The 19934-nt window shown below is 35.1% G+C and overlaps 3 protein-coding genes and 1 pseudogene across 7 annotated transcripts; 1 reads left to right on the top strand and 3 right to left on the bottom strand.

The window, feature by feature from the left end:
• Positions 1-1510: 1510 nt before the first annotated feature.
• Positions 1511-7167, top strand: LOC140804350 (uncharacterized). Of its 5 annotated transcripts, XM_073160308.1 has the most exons (16): positions 1513-1964; positions 2141-2191; positions 2303-2539; positions 2652-2750; positions 2856-2911; positions 3201-3312; positions 3617-3796; positions 3880-4134; positions 4557-4757; positions 4855-5067; positions 5425-5532; positions 5605-5718; positions 5831-5929; positions 6012-6421; positions 6508-6540; positions 7005-7167. In XM_073160308.1, coding segments are annotated over exons 1-16 (2301 nt in total). In that variant the 5' UTR covers positions 1513-1832; the 3' UTR covers positions 7006-7167. The 5 variants fall into 5 exon arrangements, with proteins under 5 accessions (XP_073016408.1, XP_073016406.1, XP_073016407.1 ...); XM_073160307.1 differs by having other exon boundaries at positions 1511-1964; positions 4861-5067; positions 5425-5718; XM_073160305.1 differs by having other exon boundaries at positions 1512-1964; positions 5425-5718.
• A 657-nt stretch (positions 7168-7824) lies between these two features.
• LOC140805265 (GRF1-interacting factor 2-like) lies at positions 7825-9877 on the bottom strand. Its single transcript, XM_073161519.1, has 4 exons — positions 9692-9877; positions 9234-9310; positions 8401-8488; positions 7825-8328 (listed from the first exon to the last, which is right to left on the bottom strand). Exons 1-4 carry the CDS (start codon positions 9770-9772, stop codon positions 7981-7983), a joined length of 594 nt encoding a protein of 197 aa, XP_073017620.1. The 5' UTR covers positions 9773-9877; the 3' UTR covers positions 7825-7980.
• A 1540-nt stretch (positions 9878-11417) lies between these two features.
• Positions 11418-14868, bottom strand: LOC140804760 (polyadenylate-binding protein-interacting protein 11-like; annotated as a pseudogene).
• A 2439-nt stretch (positions 14869-17307) lies between these two features.
• LOC140805045 (ribosome-binding factor PSRP1, chloroplastic-like) lies at positions 17308-19725 on the bottom strand. The gene is made up of 5 exons (XM_073161229.1): positions 19360-19725; positions 18351-18494; positions 18001-18255; positions 17745-17853; positions 17308-17668 (listed from the first exon to the last, which is right to left on the bottom strand). Exons 1-5 carry the CDS (start codon positions 19630-19632, stop codon positions 17553-17555), a joined length of 897 nt encoding a protein of 298 aa, XP_073017330.1. The 5' UTR covers positions 19633-19725; the 3' UTR covers positions 17308-17552.
• Between the last annotated feature and the right edge of the window lie 209 nt (positions 19726-19934).

Raw genomic sequence — 19934 nt, forward strand, 5'->3', positions numbered from 1 at the left:
ATTGCAGGTACCATATTTATTATTTTTTTAATATTCAAACTATTTTCTAATATTGCGATTAATATAAAAAATATACTATTTAACTATATTATACTTAATCATATAATGTTATTGAACAAAATTATAATTACATTAATATAATATAAATAATACAAACAAAATATTAAAAAATTAATTAAATTACTTTCTCAGACGTAATTATACGGAACTTGTAATAATATCAACGGACGATGCTAATATCTGAAATAAATGACAAGTATTATAAAAAAATTACACAAAAAATTACTTATTAATATATAATTATAATATTATCAACGAAATTAAACATTACATCTTCGTATCTCTTCAAATAAAATGGACGATAAAATAAACAAATAATATTAATATATGATCGAAGTAAAAAAGATGGATTTTGCATGTATAAATCATATCAAAAAAATAAGTTGCGAGAATAACTACGAAGAACAATTATTTTCGACAATGATAGAAAAATACCCGCATTTCTAGTTAGAAGAACAAAACACACGCATGGCTTCTTAGACTCCGGGACAGTGATTCACGGATTTTGTTAGCGACCGTTTTGAATAAAACCGTCGCTAAGAGCGACGGTGTGTTTTAAACCGTCGCCAATAGCGACGGTAATTTCCAAACCGTCGCCGATCCACTTTAATTTTTTTTTAAAATCCGAGCCCTCACTTTCTGTTTTTTTTTTTTTTAAAAAAGATTTTTTGAATCTGGGACAGTAAGTCCCGGATTGCCATAGTTTTATAAAGTTTTAAGATTTGCCATATTTTTATAATGGTTTTATTATTTTATAATATTTTTAAAAAAAACCCGAAATTCTTGCACGTGATTCTCTTAAATGGACAATAGTTATCAAAACAAAACATGTAAATTTAATTATTAATTCTTAATATGGAGAAGTGTTTCAGGTACAATGTAACGATTATATTTCATAATATGGAGAAGTGTTTCAGGTGCAATGCGACGATTATATTTTGATTGATGAATTTCAAAAATATTTATGGATTTTAAAATATACATATTATATTTTTAAGTTTGAAACACAACTTTTGGTGTCATGATTTATTTTAATAATTACAAATATCAATAAAATGTTAAAAATATATCTCAGTGGATAGAATCTGTTTTTCTTGATTATCAAGTTTTAGATTCAATTCTTAATTGTATCTTTTTTTTCTTTTTCTTTTCTATTTGTTTTTCTAATTCATATATCAAAATTGTAGTACAGTCACTTGATTATTCGGTGCACTAATATATAATAAAGTAGGTGAAATGGACGAACTTTCGCTTAACTAGTAAATATATTATATGTTTTTAAATATCTAAAAGGTAAAATAATATTGTGTTTTAAAAACAAGATTTAACTAACATACATACATGGATACATACAATGCACACAAAAAGACATAAATATTACATTTAAATAGACGCGCATGTAATTGATAAATGCCCTTGTGATCTCTTTATAAATAGCGGAGGTTCAACGTCGCTGGCGGTTCCCTTGTTCGCTCGCTGCCTCCTCTCCTGGTCCCTGGTGAGTATGTCCACGGGTTTATTGTTGTAAACACCCATATTCGCCCAAATTTCCTCTATCACTCGCCCGAAGAAGGTATAAAAATCCATTGTTCGATTCCGCTGTTCGTTGACCTCATTCCCCAATTCTCACTGTTACTCGCTCTAGGTTTCGCCTTTCTCCATTTTCGATCTCTTCTTTTCTAGGGTTTTTGTTGGGAATTTGTTCTTGGTCCGTTTTGATACGGAAATTGAGAGTGGGGGAAGTGTACAATTGTTTTTTTTTTTTGGAATTAATGGACACGACGGCGGCCGGTGCTGCCGCCACGCGGGGAGGGGTTTCGCTGCCGCTTTCATCGTCTTCTCAGCCTTCTCGGAAGGAGTGGCGCGTTGTTTCTGAGCAAATGGTTCGAAACCCAGCTAATGAGGTAGATTTCTGTGAGAAATGTTACTTACATTTGCTTCATCGTGATTTGTGTTCAATGTGGGTGCTTTTTAGTCTTTGTTTTGAAATTGATTTATGTCGTAGCAATGAATCAAAAGGTTAGGGTTTAAAATGATTTCTTTTTTATTATTATTTTTTTCTGGTTTTCTATATACGCAGGAGGTAGATCGTTCAAAAATGGGCCAAGCTGATGAGAGATTGATATACGAGGTAATAATCGGGCTTCGTTGAAGTTGGAATTTGCTTCCCTGTGTTTTTCTTTTTAACTGAATCAAGGACAACGTGAGTGAAAGTTAAGCTGATTTGATGTGTTGTATTAAGGTGCAGCATGGGAGAGAGTCAATGAATGTGGATTTCTGCTCAATAACTATTGATAGATGTTTGGACAACAATGTTTTGCAGCAGAGACTTCAGACAGTGGCTAAACAGAGAGAAGAATTGCAGCACATTGAGATTGAACTTCGGGGGCAACTAGTTGGAAGTTCCAAAATTTTGGAGTTGCAGAATACTTATGATGCTCAGATACACGAGAACGTGAATGCAAATATCAAATTACAGGTTCTCTTTTCATTTTTGAGTGTTAGTGTTTTCTTAAAGTTTTGATTCATGCTAGATAAATATGTCGATTTTTATTTCTTGCTAAACTTTTGTATTATGTTTGCGTGTTTAGGAACAATTGCATGAGATGGAACAGAAGATACATGAGCTGGAGAGGAAGATAGAAGAAAAAGAAAGGGAGCTGCATGCTATTAGATTGGATAATGAAGCGGTTAGTTTGATAGTTTTATTTGTTTTTCTAACCTTTGATGATATTTTATTCTGCTGTGCCTGATGTTTGTTTTGTTTAGATTAAGTTCTCTATATCTTATTGCAGGCCTGGGCCAAAGAGGACCTTATTAGGGAACAAAATAAAGAGCTCCAGAGCTACAGGCATGCCTCCGTATATCTGTTGAGTTAGTTTATTAAGATGTTCATTTCTATTCATTGGTAATTCTATTGAGTTGCTGCAACATTTGTATTTTCAGTTCTGTCACATTCTTGAATCGTTATTTTTTATGTTCTTTTAAGCATGTATTTACTGCAAAGTAAATAAACTAGTTAGAGTTATTTTTCTGTTTTTTAAACTTTTTCTTTGTTCCTATTTATTTCTTTTGCATTTCTGAGCCTCGTGTCCTTGGGTGTCTATGATTATGATACAATAACCTGCAACTTCTTCCAGGAGGGAGAGAGATAATTCTGAGGTGGAAAGAGTGCAACATATCAAACAAATACATGATCTTCAGGAACATTTTCAAGAAAAAGAGCGGCAGTTTCTGGAGCTGCAGGATCAGGTTTGTGTTTTGCAATTTTATGCTGCAATATTTATTTGGTAAATCAGAAGTTCAGAGGAAATATTTATCATATCCATGTATGTGGTATCACAGTCTGCATTATTGGTCATATAGTGCTATTTTTTTGTCATGGTCATCTTAGACTTTTCACGGAACACTTATTTTTTTTATTGATTGAAATTTTTGTCCTTGAAAAACATTTGATACCGTGCCTTGGATCACGTCAACGACGTAAAATATTTTTGAATGGATATATTTTACTACCTTGTTAGATGTATTTTGACTATTAGCTTTCTCCATCCAGCATAGAATTGGTCAAGATAGCATTATTTTCAAAGATGAGCAGTTACGTGAGGCACAAGCTTGGATGACTCGTGCTCGGGAAATGGATGCCTTGCAATCTACTACTAACCATACTTTGCAAGCTGAACTGCATGAACGTACAGAGCAGTGTAATCAGCTGTGGTTAGGTTGTCAAAGACAGGTGGTTAAATAGAAATGCATGTGCTGAGGTTGATTGTCATGTTTGTTTCAAATAGATGATAATTTTATTTTTTTGTCAACCAGTTCGGTGAGATGGAAAGGCTTCATATGCATATCCAACAGCTGCAGCTTGAATTAGCTGATGCTAGAGAAAGAAGTGGAAGTCACTCAGATGGGTCACAAGTATCACAAACAAATCCAAAGGATGTTCCTATTGCACAAAACAATGGTGGACAGCCGGAGGGAAACGGCTTGCCAAGTGAAAATTCTGGTAGCCTACTAAATGGGAATTCTGAAAATGTTTTGTCCATGGCTTCTGGAGGTCATTCATCAACCCAGGTAGATCATGCTCTTGTTGGATTCTTGTGTCTGCTACCTGTGTGTTAAATGAGTTTTTATTGTTGGTGATTGTGAGCCACTGGATCAATCGTCAGATGAAATGTCAACTTTTGTAATCTGTATCTTTTTTCTCGTCTGGTCATTTTTTGATCGTTCATTGGGCCATATAGGAGTTTTATGCATGTCAATATACCTGTTGCTTTTTGTTTTGTCGACCTGATTCTTCACGAATTTTAAAATGATGGTAATCATGAAACATAGTGTTTTGTATTCTCTTACTTTCTTATGTAGTAGTGACTGCAATTCTGATTAAACTTCCTAGGTCTAGGGAGTTCAAAAAATTTCCCCTAATAGAATATTAGTTCACACATGCATGTGGCACCCATATGTTGTTACTTTTAAACCTTCAATTTTTTTGGTAGACCACCGACCATGTTCATGGTGTTCCATTTTCTCCATCACTGATTGGGATGCCAACCTTCCTTCCACCCGGACAGATGACTGCATTGCATCCATTTGTAATTCATCAAGGACTACCCCATTCTGTGCAACCACAAGTAACACAATCCCCTTTTCAATCTGTGCCCACAATCTCTACAATTCAACAATGGCAGAACCACCAGGTATGCAACCTTTACAACATATTGTTATCAACTTTCTTGATTATATTACGACTTGTTACATTTCATAATTTGTGGCCTTTTTCATTATTTTTTTAAGGATCAGCCAGATAACCAACATGTGCCCATGCACCAGCACCAGCACCAGCACCAACACCAGCAAACCCAAAAAAACTCCGTGGGAACAGATTCACATAGTTACTGTGAAGTATCAGAGAATGGTCAAACTCTGAATTCGAGCTTTTTGGATAACAATATCAATCAAGACTTACTTCCTGGTTCAGAGGTCCCTTCACCGAATGAAGAGGCACAGGTAGCTCATTGAAATTGTCTAATACACTTTCCTTGTGCAGTGCGATTTCAATTACTCAATTCCCTTAAGCTGTTGAACAATGTTCTGGTGCTCAATTCTGTAGATAAAAGCTATGATAGTGTTTAATCTCAACAAAACTTGCTGCAAGTTTCTTCCCAGTTTCATTATTCTCTAAGACTGCATCCTATTAAAAACAATCATGACAATAAGATCGAATATTTTCCGCTTACCGTCCCACTTTTTTGAGTTGATATGTCTTGATATTGTGTTTTTCAATCATATTTTGTCTTATAAGCATGAAATTGTGCTTCATATGATGTTAGATTGAGAGTTTGCCATGTATTATGGTTTATACAGGAAAAGAGTGTAAACTCTGTTATTGATAACGGAGTGGAGAACAAAGACCCTGGGATGGAACTTTTGAATTCTTCCATGAGTGCAGCCTCGTCCGAAGTGTCAACTCCGGTAAATTTCATTGAAACAACAAATACTCCTTTGGTTTCTGTTTGGACTGATGGCGTTGTTTCCATTGGACAGAAAACTAACGTGGTTGTGAAAACCGGGGAACACTTTCTACTTGATGAGAGATCATTGCTTGCTTGCATAGTTCGCACGATTGGATCTGGTGGCAGAATTCGGATTAGTACAACTGTGAGTTAAATGACCTGACCTTTGTTTACATGTCTTTTGTCTATCCTGCTTTTCACAGAAGTAGGTATGATGCATGGCTTACAACTATTTTGGTTGTGATTTGTGTAAACAGCTCCCTAATAGACTTGGAAAAATGCTCTCTCCTCTACACTGGCATGATTATAAGAAGAAGTATGGGAAGCTTGATGATTTTGTGGCTAGCCATCCTGATGTATGACATGCTTTTTGCTAATCGTATTTCCGTTTATCATCTTGTTTTATTTTATTTATAAAGTGTTATTTTGTTACTTTAGTTATTCGTGATAGAGGGGGACTACATTCAGCTTCGAGAAGGTGCACAAGAAATCATAGCTGCTACAGCTGCTGTCGCTAAAGTGGCCGCAGCAGCGGCTGCTGCACCATCATCATACTTGTCATTTTTGCCTTCAGCGACTGTGACTCCCATGGCACAGTCTCACCGGTTGAAAAAGATATCTTCTCTTGATTCCTCACCTATCAATGCTGACAAAGGCAGTTCAAATTCTTTTCAATTGTCAGTGACACCGAGTCAAAACATGAACGGGACTTACTTAAACATTGGTGGTGGAGTTTCGAATGTCAAAATTTTGAGCAAATCCAAGGATCGTGTGGAAAGAAATGACTCTGAATATAAGACAGGTCGATCTGTACCAGTCGAAAATGGTACGAGACTTGGAACAAGCAGGTATTAACCGGAATGGTTCGCCACTTTTATGTAATTTCTGGTGCTTGTGAGTAAAATCTTATGGAATTTATATTTATTTTCGACAGGGCAATGGGGGCTGCATCCAGTCCTAGAAGATAGTAAGTCATGTCATCCTCTGAACCCAATTCTTTTAAGAAGCATTTGGATTGAGTTTTTTAATCCGTGATTTCCAATACATTATAGTTTGGTTAAATTTAATCATTCGAAAAATTCAATTAGTCTATTTTCTACATGACAGTACAATGTCATTTGAAATCCATTGTAGAAATTATTCATCTTTCCACTTTTCTTTTTTCAAATGCTACCTTAGATTATGTTTGGATGGAGACACTTGTGAGAGGACATGATGTCAAATCGTGGAAACAACTTTGGTCAATATTGTTTGTTTCAACTTCTAACTTGATAGAGTTACTTGAAATCTATCGATCCAAATTTACAATTGAAATCAAAATCCTAATTCAAATATTTGTTGTTATCATGTCGTCGTCTTTGCCACGTCAATGAAAATCATTGTTATTCTTATGATTTACTATGATATAAATTTTGGGGTTTGTTATTGCAGGTCGTATGGGCAACAATTGGAGACTGAAAAAGGAGGGAATCTGTAAGGTTTCATTTTAAAATCTCCGGTTATACTTATTGGACAGAAATCTGATTCTAAATATTGACTTATTTATAACATTATTATATTCGATTTAATAGAAAGAACTTGAATTCTCATCTTATTCTTCCCTCCTTTTTATTCGTGGCTGTGCATCTAATTATATCGAGTCAAGTAATCAAAGTATAATATTTAACTAAACATTTGCCTAAGCTGAACCATGATTTGGAACATCCACTCTCCCTGTTTCAGCAAAAATAAAAACCAGAACGAGTCACCAGTTTTAATGGATACAGTCGATTTGATCACAGTTCGAATCATTTCAAATCAAAATTTAGTCTTTATTCTTTTATCGTCGAGAGAAAAAATAGCATCTCACGAAAGATATCGAACGAATTAAATTTGATTTAATAGCTAAACAATGCAATATTATAAATATTTTATTAATTTTCTATTTAAGAATCAAAATTAAAACTTCATTGACGTAAATCAAATAATTTGAGTGATATACAACACTTATCAAGAATTTTAAAATTTGACTTGGATTTACCAGTCAGATTACTACTACATAAGACTAACCGTTCAATTTTCCCATTTCCACATAATGGAACCCAAAAATACGAGTCCAATTACGATCCATTGTTTTCAAAACATACAGTGGTCAGGTCTACCCTCGAAGCCATGAGCCACCAACCGCTACTGCTTCAGCCGCGTGAAACAAAATAAACACAATTTTGCAACACTAAACCAAAATTTACTATAAGGTTTCATGGCAGGCCGGTCAGGTAACACCTTAGCAACATTAAACCAAAATCATCTCAGGTCAGATATATGAGAAACTGAGAAATACAATCACCCAGAAAAAGTCCATCTAAGCAAAATGGTTGAATTCGAGCATCGCCAATAAACCTCCCACAAAAAATCAAGAATCCCGTATTCATTTTCTTCCCTCAACGGATCCCAACGCAGAGTGTCCGTGGCCATCACCAGAATTAGACTCCAGAGCACCCAGCTGGCTTCCTCTTAAATCCATCAAATTACCTGAACCGCCAACTCCAGGTTGCATAAGTAGATGCATACCATTATTAGCTATGCCTCCAAAACCAAAATGGCCTTGCAATTGCTGTTGTTGGAATTGTAGAAGTTGATTTTGTTGGTCTTGAGACCTCAGAGAATTAAGCTGGAAAGGCAACTTTGCAACAGGAACGCCGACTTGTTGCTGTTGAGCCGTTGCATGAGACTGCAGCATATGGCTTCCCGGTGGGGTAACAGAACTAGCTGGAAGCTGCAAGTACAGTTGATTGTTAGAAAGAGGAAAAGCATGTATAACAGTATAGAAGAAATAATAGAGACACGCCTGTGAAGGGGGTGCAGTTGATCCTTGTGGCTGAGCATCAGCGATGGCGGCTAGATACATTAAGTTCTTCTGAAGAATGGCTTGATACCTGAATTATTTAATTAACAGAGCATGTTGCATGGGTCAACATACATGGTGAAGTGTTTCATATTGGATTATTTAGATTACCGATTGGAGACAAGTACTACCTAAAAAATGATTGTTTATGATTTACGAAATAATATGAAAAATGAAAATGACCTCTGAAAATTGGTTTTCAAGTGGACGTCGGCTATAATCTCATCAAGTTACATGTATACATACATGAATAGCAAAGCATACCATTTCATACACATCCTATTTAGAAAGAAGAGTTCCACGACTTTTCTTCTTCCTTTATAATCCCCACTCCTCCCTTGTGTAAAAATACTAGTTTGTTTTCTTTACCATGAATAATATTTCACTTTGAACATGGCTACTCAAGAAACGAAAATGCATTCAACTAGCACACTTCTAAAGCAAAAAGTGTTTGTGTTACGAGAAAAATGGCTTATATAAATTTAAATAAACGAGTCTTTGCAAGGTCGAAATCCTAGCAAACAGCATCCTCATCAAATATTGATGAACTGAATTGGATCACATCCGCAGATTATTAATTACTGCAACCCTGAGATACTCTTGCAGCACAGATGAAGCCCAGATTCATTCTAGACATCAGTATTCGTTTTCTATATAGATAGAGTCAAAGACCAGCCAAAACTGACAAACGAATAAGGGAAAACATAAAAACAAAAACTATAATATTCTCAAAAATAAAATATGTGTGCATCGAAGGCAAAGTAAATAATACTCACTGAGCGCATTCAGCCATTTTTCCAATTTTTTGGCTCTCCAGTATAGCCAAGATCAAGTTTTTGTTCTCATCCAACAACTGCATCGACCAGAATTTACCAACGTAAGATTTTGGTATGATGATTCGTAGTCATATAAATCCCAGAACACAATTAACTCTGCACTAAAAATATAAATCCCACGCAAGTACGCAAACAAATTCTTCAAGCCAGGGAACTCACTGTTCTAAAACATGAAAAAAAAAAATACAAGAGGGAAATTTCAAATGATTTTAGATACTGCAGAGAAGGCATGTAAATTTTAGAAGTGGTCCAATGTGCCCACCCGAAAAATAAATAAATATTCTTTAAACATAGAAAAATATAAATGTTTCGATTTCCAACAAAACTACACAAATCATACGCCACATTTTCGAGAATAATAATAATAAATGAAAACAAAAAGCTAGAAAAGCGCTAACCTTTTGAATCTGCTCGCTGGAGACGAGACTGAGAGGGGATGGGGTAGCAGAATTCATTCCTTGGGGTGTCTGTTGCTGCATTTTGCTCACTGATTTCTTGCAGAAAACCCTTAAGCTCTTAATAACTTAAACCCTAATCTCGAAATTTGGATAGGAATCGAAATGATTTATGATTTGACTTCCCAAAACCATTCCCGTCAATATAATTTGTTATATAAATATTGCACTTTAATACCAAAAAAACAAGAATTTTTCAATTTAATCCCATCGCAATTAGAACCTTTAATTTTTTTTTTATTTGGAAAAACTCGAAAGACAGATTTTACATCATTTTAATATGAAAAATGATTCACATTCTATGGCAATTAAAAGATTTTAAATTGAATGATATTATTTACACCCTACTTTAAGACAAAAACTGTGGTGATACGATCATCACGGGTCGTATTTTGTGAAACTAATCTTTTATTTGGGTCATCCATGAAAATGTATTACTTTTTTATGCTAAGAGTATTACTTTTTATTGTAAATATTGGTAGGGTTGACCCGTCTCACAGATAAAATTTCGCGAGATCGTCTCACAAGAGATCCACTCTTCTTGGCAAAAACTTGTGTGAGACAGTCTCACGGGTCGTATGTGTGAGACGGATCTCTTATTTGGGTCATCCATGAGAAAGTATTATTTTTGTCATTATTTTTTGACAAAAACTTGTGTGAGACGGTCTCACGTGTCGTATTTGTGAGACAGATCCCTTATTTGAGTCACACATGAAAAAGTATTAATTTTTATTGTGAATATCGATAGAGTTGACCCGTCTCACAGATTAATATCCGTGAGACGATCTCACATGAGATTCACTCTTATTTTTTATGCTAAGAATATTACTTTTTATTGTGAATATGGGTAGGGTTGACCCGTCTCACAGATTAAGATCCGTGAGACAGTCTCACATGAAACTCACTCTTCTTTCTTTCCTCCGAGGACCAAGAAATTGGATCTAGTTGTGAGAAGAATGTTTGGTATAATGATATTTCATTCTTTTTTTAAAAAAATAAAATAAAATATATCTTAAATTTTTTTAAATATTTAATTTAAAATTTTAAATGAAAAACTCTTTGTATAGATGGATTTCAAATTCATGTATTTTTAATATATTCAAATATATTTTTGAAACTTTTTTAAAATAAAAACATAATTACATTCATTTTATGTTTATATAATATTTCATGTTAATTAAAATAAATCTCTTTCCGACGTAATCGTACTTAATCAATATTTTTTGGGAAACTTACGTATCAGTCCTTATTTCTATTCAACTTTTACTGCTACTCTCCCATCACCCTAAGAACCCTCAACTTCACTTGTGAAATAAAACTCTCTCACTAGGGAGTCAGGAACAAAATTTGTTTGATTTGAGGACTGACTGCAAATTTACCGATGTTTTTTCAATGTTTTTCCGTGCTCTTTAAAAGTGATAATTAGAGCTCATATTTCAATATCCTACGTAAAATCAGAAGATGTATTTCAATAATGATTTCAAATCCAAACATTAGATCAACTGCATATTCCATTCAAAATATTTTATTTAATAAATCATATCTAAAGCAAAACGAGCTTTGTATGTCAAAAAAATCTAGGCTGTGCTTGAAGTCGTAACTAAATCGTTTAGCAAGAGTTTTATTTATGAAGATTTTATGGTTTTATAACTATGAAAACAGACGAAGAGAAGTAAAAATCAGTGTTGATGTGAATTGAAATATGAAATGACAAGAACGTGCGCATTTGACTCCCAAAACTCAACATGAAGCACAACAAACAATTAATTGTGTGCAACCACAAACATCCAGGTTGACAAAATAAGCAAGCATATATATATGTAGAATCTCAAGGGATGCACTTCTATGCAACACGGGGTCGAACCGGGGTCTTTGATGGGCTTATCCTGCAAATACATCAAAGCTGCTTCTATTACATACTAGCTACAACATCAAATTTTTGGGGCTAGTGAAATGATATTATTGTTGCTCTGCTTGAGAGTTCCCACAACAAGGGTGTGATTCATTAAAGATGATGAAGGTGATGGTAGAAAAGAAAGCATACCTTATCGGAAGTAATCCTAAGACAGCACCGCTGCAATTCAGAGCAGCAATTGCGCTTTCAGCCTGTCTCACCCCCAACAAAAACAATAAATATTTCATCCAAACTCGCTCGGTCCCAGAAAAACAAAGATACAGATGAAGAACCAGAAAACAGCACTTGATGGACACAAACAATGATCAACTTAAAAAGTCCCATAATTGAACTTTCGCCAAATGCTAAACGCTGGTAGATAGATAACACAAACATGTGCAAATGGAGAGGGTGTAGTGAAAGATAAAACTTCCTTGACTACAATAGAATCTCAAGTTCACGAGACTCATTGATAGCATCACATGCTTCAGTTTTATGAGGATAAAATCGAAAATTTTAGTCGAGTAAGGTGGATTCAATAAAATGAAATGAAACTAAGAACTCAGACTTTATCGTGAATTTTACAAATGTGAAAGAAATTACAAAAACTAAATATAATAGCAGACAGTGGAGTGGCAAGGGAATTTGATTCAAATCTACTATTCACATAGCCATAATGGATTGCATGAGTAAATCCGTAGTATTACAAGAAAGGAGACATGGTTATTTTGCTTGCATCACCATTCTGAAGCAGGTTGAACACAACGAAACTAGAGCTTCTTACAGGTTGAACACAAAGAAAATAGAGCTTCTTACCCTTACAAACTCCACAAAAGCTATTCGAGTCGAATGCCTATAGTCTCCAAGCAACCTCAAGTGCAGAACCTGTATCAACCGACACACATTTTACAACATGACTGACAATCTCATTAACAGTAATTCTGAGTCATCACAAGAGAAGCTACAAACCTCTCCACAAATGGACTCAAAGAAAAGTTTCACATCAGCTTCGGTAACCTGGACAAAAAAAAAATCATACATATATGTTACAATGAAAGATTTTAAACCACGTGTCAAACAGATGGTGAACTTCAAAGCTACCTTTTTGTCAATATTTGTGCAATAAATAGTTCTCGCACACATCTCCCTTTCATCTTCAGACTAGTGTCATGCAGTGGAAATTAAATTAGAGTTGTGTTACACAATCTGAGTCTGACAAAGATATGCAAGTGACTTAAAAATGCAACATAAATTCTCACCCTTGGCAAGAATGTAGGATTGACAGGTGCGATTGCAGTTTTGGAAGGCAGTACTCTCACCGGATAAAAACCAAGCACAGTTCCAGTCAAACTCAAAGCATTATGTGCCCCTTCTGCAAGTCATGCAACACAGTCTATATTAATATGAAGAGAAACCGTCAAAATAGAAGAGTAAGTGATCCAGTCATAAGCATACCCTCATCAGTAAATTCCACGAATGCGAAACGAAGCACGGAATTAGGGTCACCACAAATGCGACAATCCACAACCTTCATCTCAAACATGTGGAAAAGATACTCAAAAAATGAATGAATAAGTTTATTGGTAAGCAAACGCATTATAAAGTCATAAATGCAAAGTCATGGTGATCAATGGTAGCACAATATTACCTGTCCACAATTTATGAAAAGAGAAGCAAGTTGCTCTTCAGTAACCTGCACTAGCAACAAGACACTCCAAAATTATTGCACAATTGACATTGTCAATATGAATGAGCATATAAAACAACATAATGAGTTGCGGAGCCAGAATATTTTTATCGTGGGGAAAAACTAAAACTAGCTGAAGTTACGGGCTCAAATTCGACATGTCTATTGAATACATAAAATAGAGGATCTGTATGATAATTCAAATGGAGGGGGCCCAACCCTCTCTGGCTCCGCCATCAACGATGGCCGAATTTTTATAACCTGGTGATCGATGTCAGACACATAAACCGTCCTTCTAATAACGTCTTCTCTTTGAGCCATGCTTGTTCGGCTATTCATCCTCCGATTCCCTTGAGCGTAGCCACTTTTCTGCAGTACATTGAAATGCGGCAACTAATTTTCATAAAACTTGATATGAAAAAAATGGTTGAAAATAATAAAAACCAAACTATAATTTTCGTTTCTGTAATTCTAAACGAGCCAAACTTTTAATCTCTTAATCCAAATGCACCAAACTTTTACCATATGTGATTTTCAGTTCTATTGAATCAAAACAAAATGAGCAGCAACTGAAGAAGTAGATCACTGCAACTGAATAGAAATAAAGAGGGTGAATATTTCCAACCTTCAACTAAGCTCCATCTTACCCTTTCAACCAAATAAAGATATAACACGATAAACTACGACACAGGACCAAGATAATAAGATTCCTTGGATTGAACTTAATACAAAATCATTTTCTTTTAAAAAATAAGAACAATAACGAACCTTTCTAAATGAATTCCTAGTTGCAACTCCATAATTAACAAGGTGCGGCATTAAAAAACTGCTGGCATTATTGCCAAAGTGCCCAGCTGCTGCAGCTCTCACCGCTTCAGCATATGCCGGCGGGAAAACCAGCCTGTGGTTCCCACCGCCCCAACTGCGGCCAGAGACGGCGGAACAAATTCTTCGGCCATGGGGTTCAATTTGGACAGCATTTCCTCTAAATCTCTCATCCCTTTCTTAAACCCTTCCCCCTCATCATCCTCTCCGTTCATTCTAATTTCTCCATGACCTCTAGACACTTCATTCCCGTCGATGTTCTGCTGCTGTTGGTAGCGACGATGGTGATCCGCGGCACCATCGCTATGGCGGTCAGCCCTATTCGAAGTCGGAATCACATTAACCCCAGCACTGTCCACCATCGCCATGATCAGTATTATTTTCCTTTCTTTCTTTTATTGTTTATTACAGACGTGGGACTATCACAAAACAACAAAAACCAAGAAACCCAGAAACCAATTCATTAGTTCAATGGATCAACGCTAAAAATTCCTTTTAAAAAAAAAAAAAAAACCCTTCTCACCTGATGAGATGGATTCAATCAGCCAAAAAACCCAGAGACCTCGAACGAAAACAACTATTATCGAAGAATCGGAAGGAGAGGGGAAGCAGAGAATATTTCTTCACACCACCCTTTTCGAGGGTAAAGGAAATGTTACTACTGTATCTGTATTTGTATCTGTAGAAATAATCGAGCTTTTATTTTCTTTGTATTTTCCGATTTATTTTGTTGTGTTAGCTTTAATTAATTGAATTTCTTGATTACAAATGACTTTTCATGTCATTTCATTTATTCCGGTCTGACTAAGCTTTTCGTTTTATCGGTTAGTTAACGACTTGTTAGATACTACTCATATAAATAATATTTTTATGATAAAAATTTGTGTGAGACGGTCTCAATGGTCGTATTTTGTGAAACAGATATCTTATTTGGATCATCCATGAAAAAATACTACTTTTCATGCTAAGAGTATTATTTTTTATTGTAAATATCGATGAGTTGATTCGTCTCAGAGATAAAGATTCGTGAAACCGTCTCACAAGAAATCTACTTTATTCTTATTTATTTAATAGATCATGACCACTCATCTATACATCATATTTAATATATTGAATGGATAAAGATACTATTCATATGAGTAGAATGGACAAAACTTTAGATAATATTCAATTGTATTCTTTTGAAGGATTAATTTTTTTTCTTATTACTATTTGAGGATATCAATAAGACAAGTCATCATTTCATTTTATTTGAAAGTCATATTTATTCTTAAAAGTTACATCTGGACGTTTTCGATATTAAACAAGTAGTAAACAAAATCTAAAATCAAATAAATAATGTTATATTTTTATATGTAAGACGAGTTGATTTTATCAATATTTACAATAAAAGATAATGTTTTTAGTTTAAAAAATAATAATATTTTATTGATAACTCAAATAAAAGATCTGTTTCACAAAATACAACTATTAAAAATGTCTCATTCAATTTTTTGCTTATAATATAACGGGCTGAGTTTATATGACAATTATGTCAACAATTTTTTCTTTTTTTTTTTAATCTTAAGAAAAAAGTGAAGAAAAGAAAATTCCGTCCCACGTTTTATCATGGGTGCTTCGGCGCCGACGGACCAATCATGTTAGTAGAAATGACCTTTATTTTTCAAAAGAAAAAGGAATCACGACTGTTCCCGCTTATAAATCTCTCCCCTTTCTTCACGGAGAAGAGCATCTCCCCCCAACAAAGTAAAGTTCTTAACCAATTTCTTGCGCATAGAGATGGCGATCATGTCGATTTTCAGTTCATTCGACGCTCTCTGCGCCGACTCATTTGGCAAGACAGTGACCGGTTTTTTGGCTACAGCTCCTTCCGAGAATCAAATCCAAGAGCAATCACCGAAGCAGATGGGTGCTGGAAAAATCCACGAATCCAAGGAGGACGAACAAGTTACTAAAAATAAATCGCGGCATCCGTCGAAGAAGCTGGAAATCCGCAGGACGCCGAGGTTCGCGCCGGAGCTGGACGGGGTCTATTGTTTTGAGACTATTCTTCCTTATTGATTTTTTTTTGCGGTCATGCATACATTAGCTGAGAGCATAGAATACAAAAAAAGCACACACGTAGTTATTTTTAGATTATTTTTTTTGGTTTTGATTATTAAATGGTTGTGATTTAATGTATTGGATTGAATTAACCATTTCCGGATGAAGTATATAAATTATTTGAATCCAGAAAGTTTTTGTTTCTTGAAAAATTAATTGTTTAGTAGTGAGCTGTTTGTGAATCTGTGAGATGTATAATAGTAAATAATATTTTTTTTACGAATGATCTAAATAAGATATATGTCTTAGAAAAAAAAATAGTTTGACAAAATTATTTGTGAATGTTTAGAAACATTCATTAATTTTGAGTCAGGTAACCAAGTTCAATCACAAAACGGAAAGAATTCATTCTCTTACTTTTTTTTAATAAAGCAAAAACATGGAAAGGTCTTGTTTTACTTTCTCTAATTCCAATTTTTCTTTTTTTAAAAAAAAATTTGTTTGAGCACAAAAGATTTTGAAGCTGATAAGTGTAGTGCTAAAATAATCAAATCTATCAAATAATGAAAAAAAAGTATAAATTCTCTCAAAATTGTTGGATTATTGATTGGTGAATAGATATTTAAAAGAGTAATATAATATAATATAAAATAATATAATATAGTCAAGCTCTTAAATACGGAAAAAATAAATAAAGAAATAGGTTGGGCAGGCATAGTTTAGCCCTTCCAACTACCAAAAAGAAAATGAAACGTGCAGTTTGAACTTTCAAATTGTGCTAGAACAAAATTATTGTGATCAAAGGATTTGAATAATCTGTTATATTATGATGCTGCCATTGGATTGCACGGCTCTCGACAGAAAAAGACAGGACAAAATAAAAATAATACTTTTGACTTTTGAGTTTATTTTTTTTTTAAATTTAATCTTCTCTTTTAAACTACAGCATGCAAATGGTTATAATTTCTGCAAGTTTCGTTTTGCCTTTTCACAGGATTAACGTTTCTTTCTTGTCTTAGAACCATTATTTTCTTGTCTTTCCGATCATGCAATCTCAAGATTCCAATTGGCATCCACGTCCCTTCCCATTTTACACTTTGGGGATGATGATGAATATCAGAATACGATAGGCCACGATTTGCACTTTCGATTTAAAGAAATGGTATTACTCTTTTTGAGAGAGTAAAGTTACAAGCCAGACAAAAAAACAGGTGGATTCGTGATCAGACAACGCCTTCTCAGACGATTCAATTCTACCCATCAACTTTACAGGAGCCATTTCGTAAAATTTTATTCATCATTTCCAAGAAATGGATACTCCATAAGAAAGGGCCCTTTTCATATCACCGACGCTGTCAATTTATGGCTGATTCAACCACAACAGTTTCCAGTTCCTGCGTTTCGCCATTTCGTTTGGGGATGATGAGACCGTAACCTCCAGCCTTCCTCTTGTAAACTATGTTAATCTCACCTGAAAGGGAGTAGAATAAACTGTTATAGCGACTTGGGAGACAGTTGAAAGTGTAAGATTATTGGTGCGCACGTACCACTTTCCTCGTTTCGAAAACCATAGAAGTCGTGGTTCACATTTTCGAGTTGCTCAACTGCCTCCATGACAGTTAATGGGGGCATGTCAAAATATTTTGTACGAACAATCTGCAACACAAAGCTAAAAACTGATAGATTGAAACTAAAATGCCGTTTCCAGCAAAGGTTCCACTCTTGAGGTTAATATCAATATGGGAACACAAAACTACGAGATAACCATTTAAATATTCACAAACTAGTAGTTGAAATAAAAACCTCATCGACGATGTCTTCTTGTCCATCTCCTTCTTGAGGAAGGGTCTCCAAATCCTCAGCAACTACAGGCACGTCAGGATCCCTAACCTTCTGCCTATCGAAACCCTTCATATGACGACCATGGTCAGAGTCTTTCTCCTTGATCTTTCTCAACTTCCTTTGTATAATAGAAGAAACCAAATCTATGCTTTCGTAAAGTGACTCAGCATGTTCCTCTGCTCGAATCACTCCATGTTTTTTCGAAAACAATGTCACCTAAATTTAAGCCAATTGTCAAGGATGACAAATTAAAGTAATCCAATCCATGCATGTGTATAAGGTTCCGTTCGAATATCGAGTACAAAACACACCTCACACCTTCTTGATTTAGGGCCTCTTCCAATCTCTCCTCCTCGAAGAGACAATCTAACATCTACCTCCCTCGCAAGATGGCTATACTTTTGAACTGCCTTGCCCAACTTATCTTCCACGTAGCTCTTCACCGTTGGAGTCAACTGCATTAACACAAAGTCTTCAATTTAATTTCTTCAAGTCATGAAATAGAACAGAAAACGAAAAAGAAACCGCTGGTTATACAACTTACAAGGTGGAAGAATCAAAAGATCAAGCATTTATCCCGTGATCATTCATGAGAAAACAAAATAGCAGAAAAGGCAAAACTAGGAGGAGGCGATCACTTCCTCTCATTCAAAGATTCAAAACTCCTTGTACTTAAGTAGTTTTTTAATAATTGAAACTTTGACCCAAGTGGCCACATGAATATCTTAGTCAAACCAGCTTGATAGAAACACCAATATCAGGATCCGTGACACTGATTCAAACATATTAGACATTTATGGGTTTAGCTTATACTGGCTGCCGCCCATAATAAACGGAATACCGAATGATCACTGAATAAAACGTTTTGTACATAATTTCCTTGATACATGGCAAAAAAATCAACAAGTTTGGTTTCCCAATTAATTGCTCATCTCCTCTTTCGTCCAAAATTCACTTTCCATGCTATAAAACTACACTCAGCAGCCATTTGATTCAACTAAAACATTACTCAAAAATATATATCCGAATACCACACAAGAAAAGATTAAAGGAAAAGGGAGAGACCAAATCCAAACACACAAGGCAGAAAACATCTAAAAATCATGCCACGCGAATTAAACACAAAAGAAACAAATAACTTATACCACTTAATACTTTCTCAGGCTCTGAATTTTTCACCCCAACAAGGAGAAACGAAATGAAGAAGATAAATCAAGCACAAACTCATTTTTTGATCCACATTTTCTCATTTTTTTGCACATCAACAGGGAAAAAGTCCCGAGTTAGTACTCTTCTCAAGTCCAAGGAACAAAAAGGTACCTCCAAGTTTTTGCCTTGAATAATCAACTTAACAGAAGACAGAGGACCATCCCACGACATCCGAACTCCAATCGATCGTTTGCCGCCACTTTTGACAAAAACCATCTCATAGGCCCGAAGGCCCATTCCCAAAAGGCAAGAATTTCGCGAAGATATTGCTGACGGGTGAGAATTATTGGAAGATAACCAGCCAGAAGATGAAATAGTGCAGCAAGCAACGTGATGATGATCAAATCTTTTCTGCATACAAGGAGCAGCAAATAGTGTAGCCATTTTGCTGAACCTACCCGGATTTTTTTTGAATTTCTCGCAGAAACAGTAGAAACTCGGTGTGGGAGACGGATCTGTTCCAGATTGATCTATTATCCAAATTCGCATGATGGCTGACACGTAAGAGGATTGAATTAATTTGGTCCCCGAGGGCTATGAATGGCAAGGGTCGGGGACGGGTTTGTCATCTCCATCTTCATCTCTGAATTCTATCCTCATTCTCATATTCGTCTCAATCTTCGTCTTATTATTATCTATTATTATTAGTGATAATATTACTATTAATATCAATAATATTATTATTA

The sequence above is a fragment of the Primulina eburnea genome, chromosome 11, assembly GCF_022965805.1.
Source record: "Primulina eburnea isolate SZY01 chromosome 11, ASM2296580v1, whole genome shotgun sequence".
NCBI lineage: Eukaryota > Viridiplantae > Streptophyta > Magnoliopsida > Lamiales > Gesneriaceae > Primulina > Primulina eburnea.

Bases quoted from the DNA above. Each gene is read 5' to 3' on its own strand.
- LOC140804350 (XM_073160305.1), top strand. From the start codon at position 1,833: ATGGACACGACGGCGGCCGGTGCTGCCGCCACGCGGGGAGGGGTTTCG. The intron at 2,540-2,651 runs GTTCTCTTTTCA...TTGCGTGTTTAG, and splicing joins ATGCAAATATCAAATTACAG to GAACAATTGCATGAGATGGA. The intron at 3,313-3,616 runs GTTTGTGTTTTG...TTCTCCATCCAG, and splicing joins TTCTGGAGCTGCAGGATCAG to CATAGAATTGGTCAAGATAG.
- LOC140805265 (XM_073161519.1), bottom strand. From the start codon at position 9,772: ATGCAGCAACAGACACCCCAAGGAATGAATTCTGCTACCCCATCCCCT. The intron at 8,489-9,233 runs GTGAGTATTATT...TAAATAATTCAG, and splicing joins AAAATGGCTGAATGCGCTCA to GTATCAAGCCATTCTTCAGA. The intron at 8,329-8,400 runs GCGTGTCTCTAT...CTGTACTTGCAG, and splicing joins CAACTGCACCCCCTTCACAG to CTTCCAGCTAGTTCTGTTAC.
- LOC140805045 (XM_073161229.1), bottom strand. From the start codon at position 19,632: ATGGCTACACTATTTGCTGCTCCTTGTATGCAGAAAAGATTTGATCAT. The intron at 18,256-18,350 runs GTGTGTTTTGTA...GCTTAAATTTAG, and splicing joins CTAAATCAAGAAGGTGTGAG to GTGACATTGTTTTCGAAAAA. The intron at 17,854-18,000 runs GTTTTTATTTCA...TTTGTGTTGCAG, and splicing joins AAGAAGACATCGTCGATGAG to ATTGTTCGTACAAAATATTT.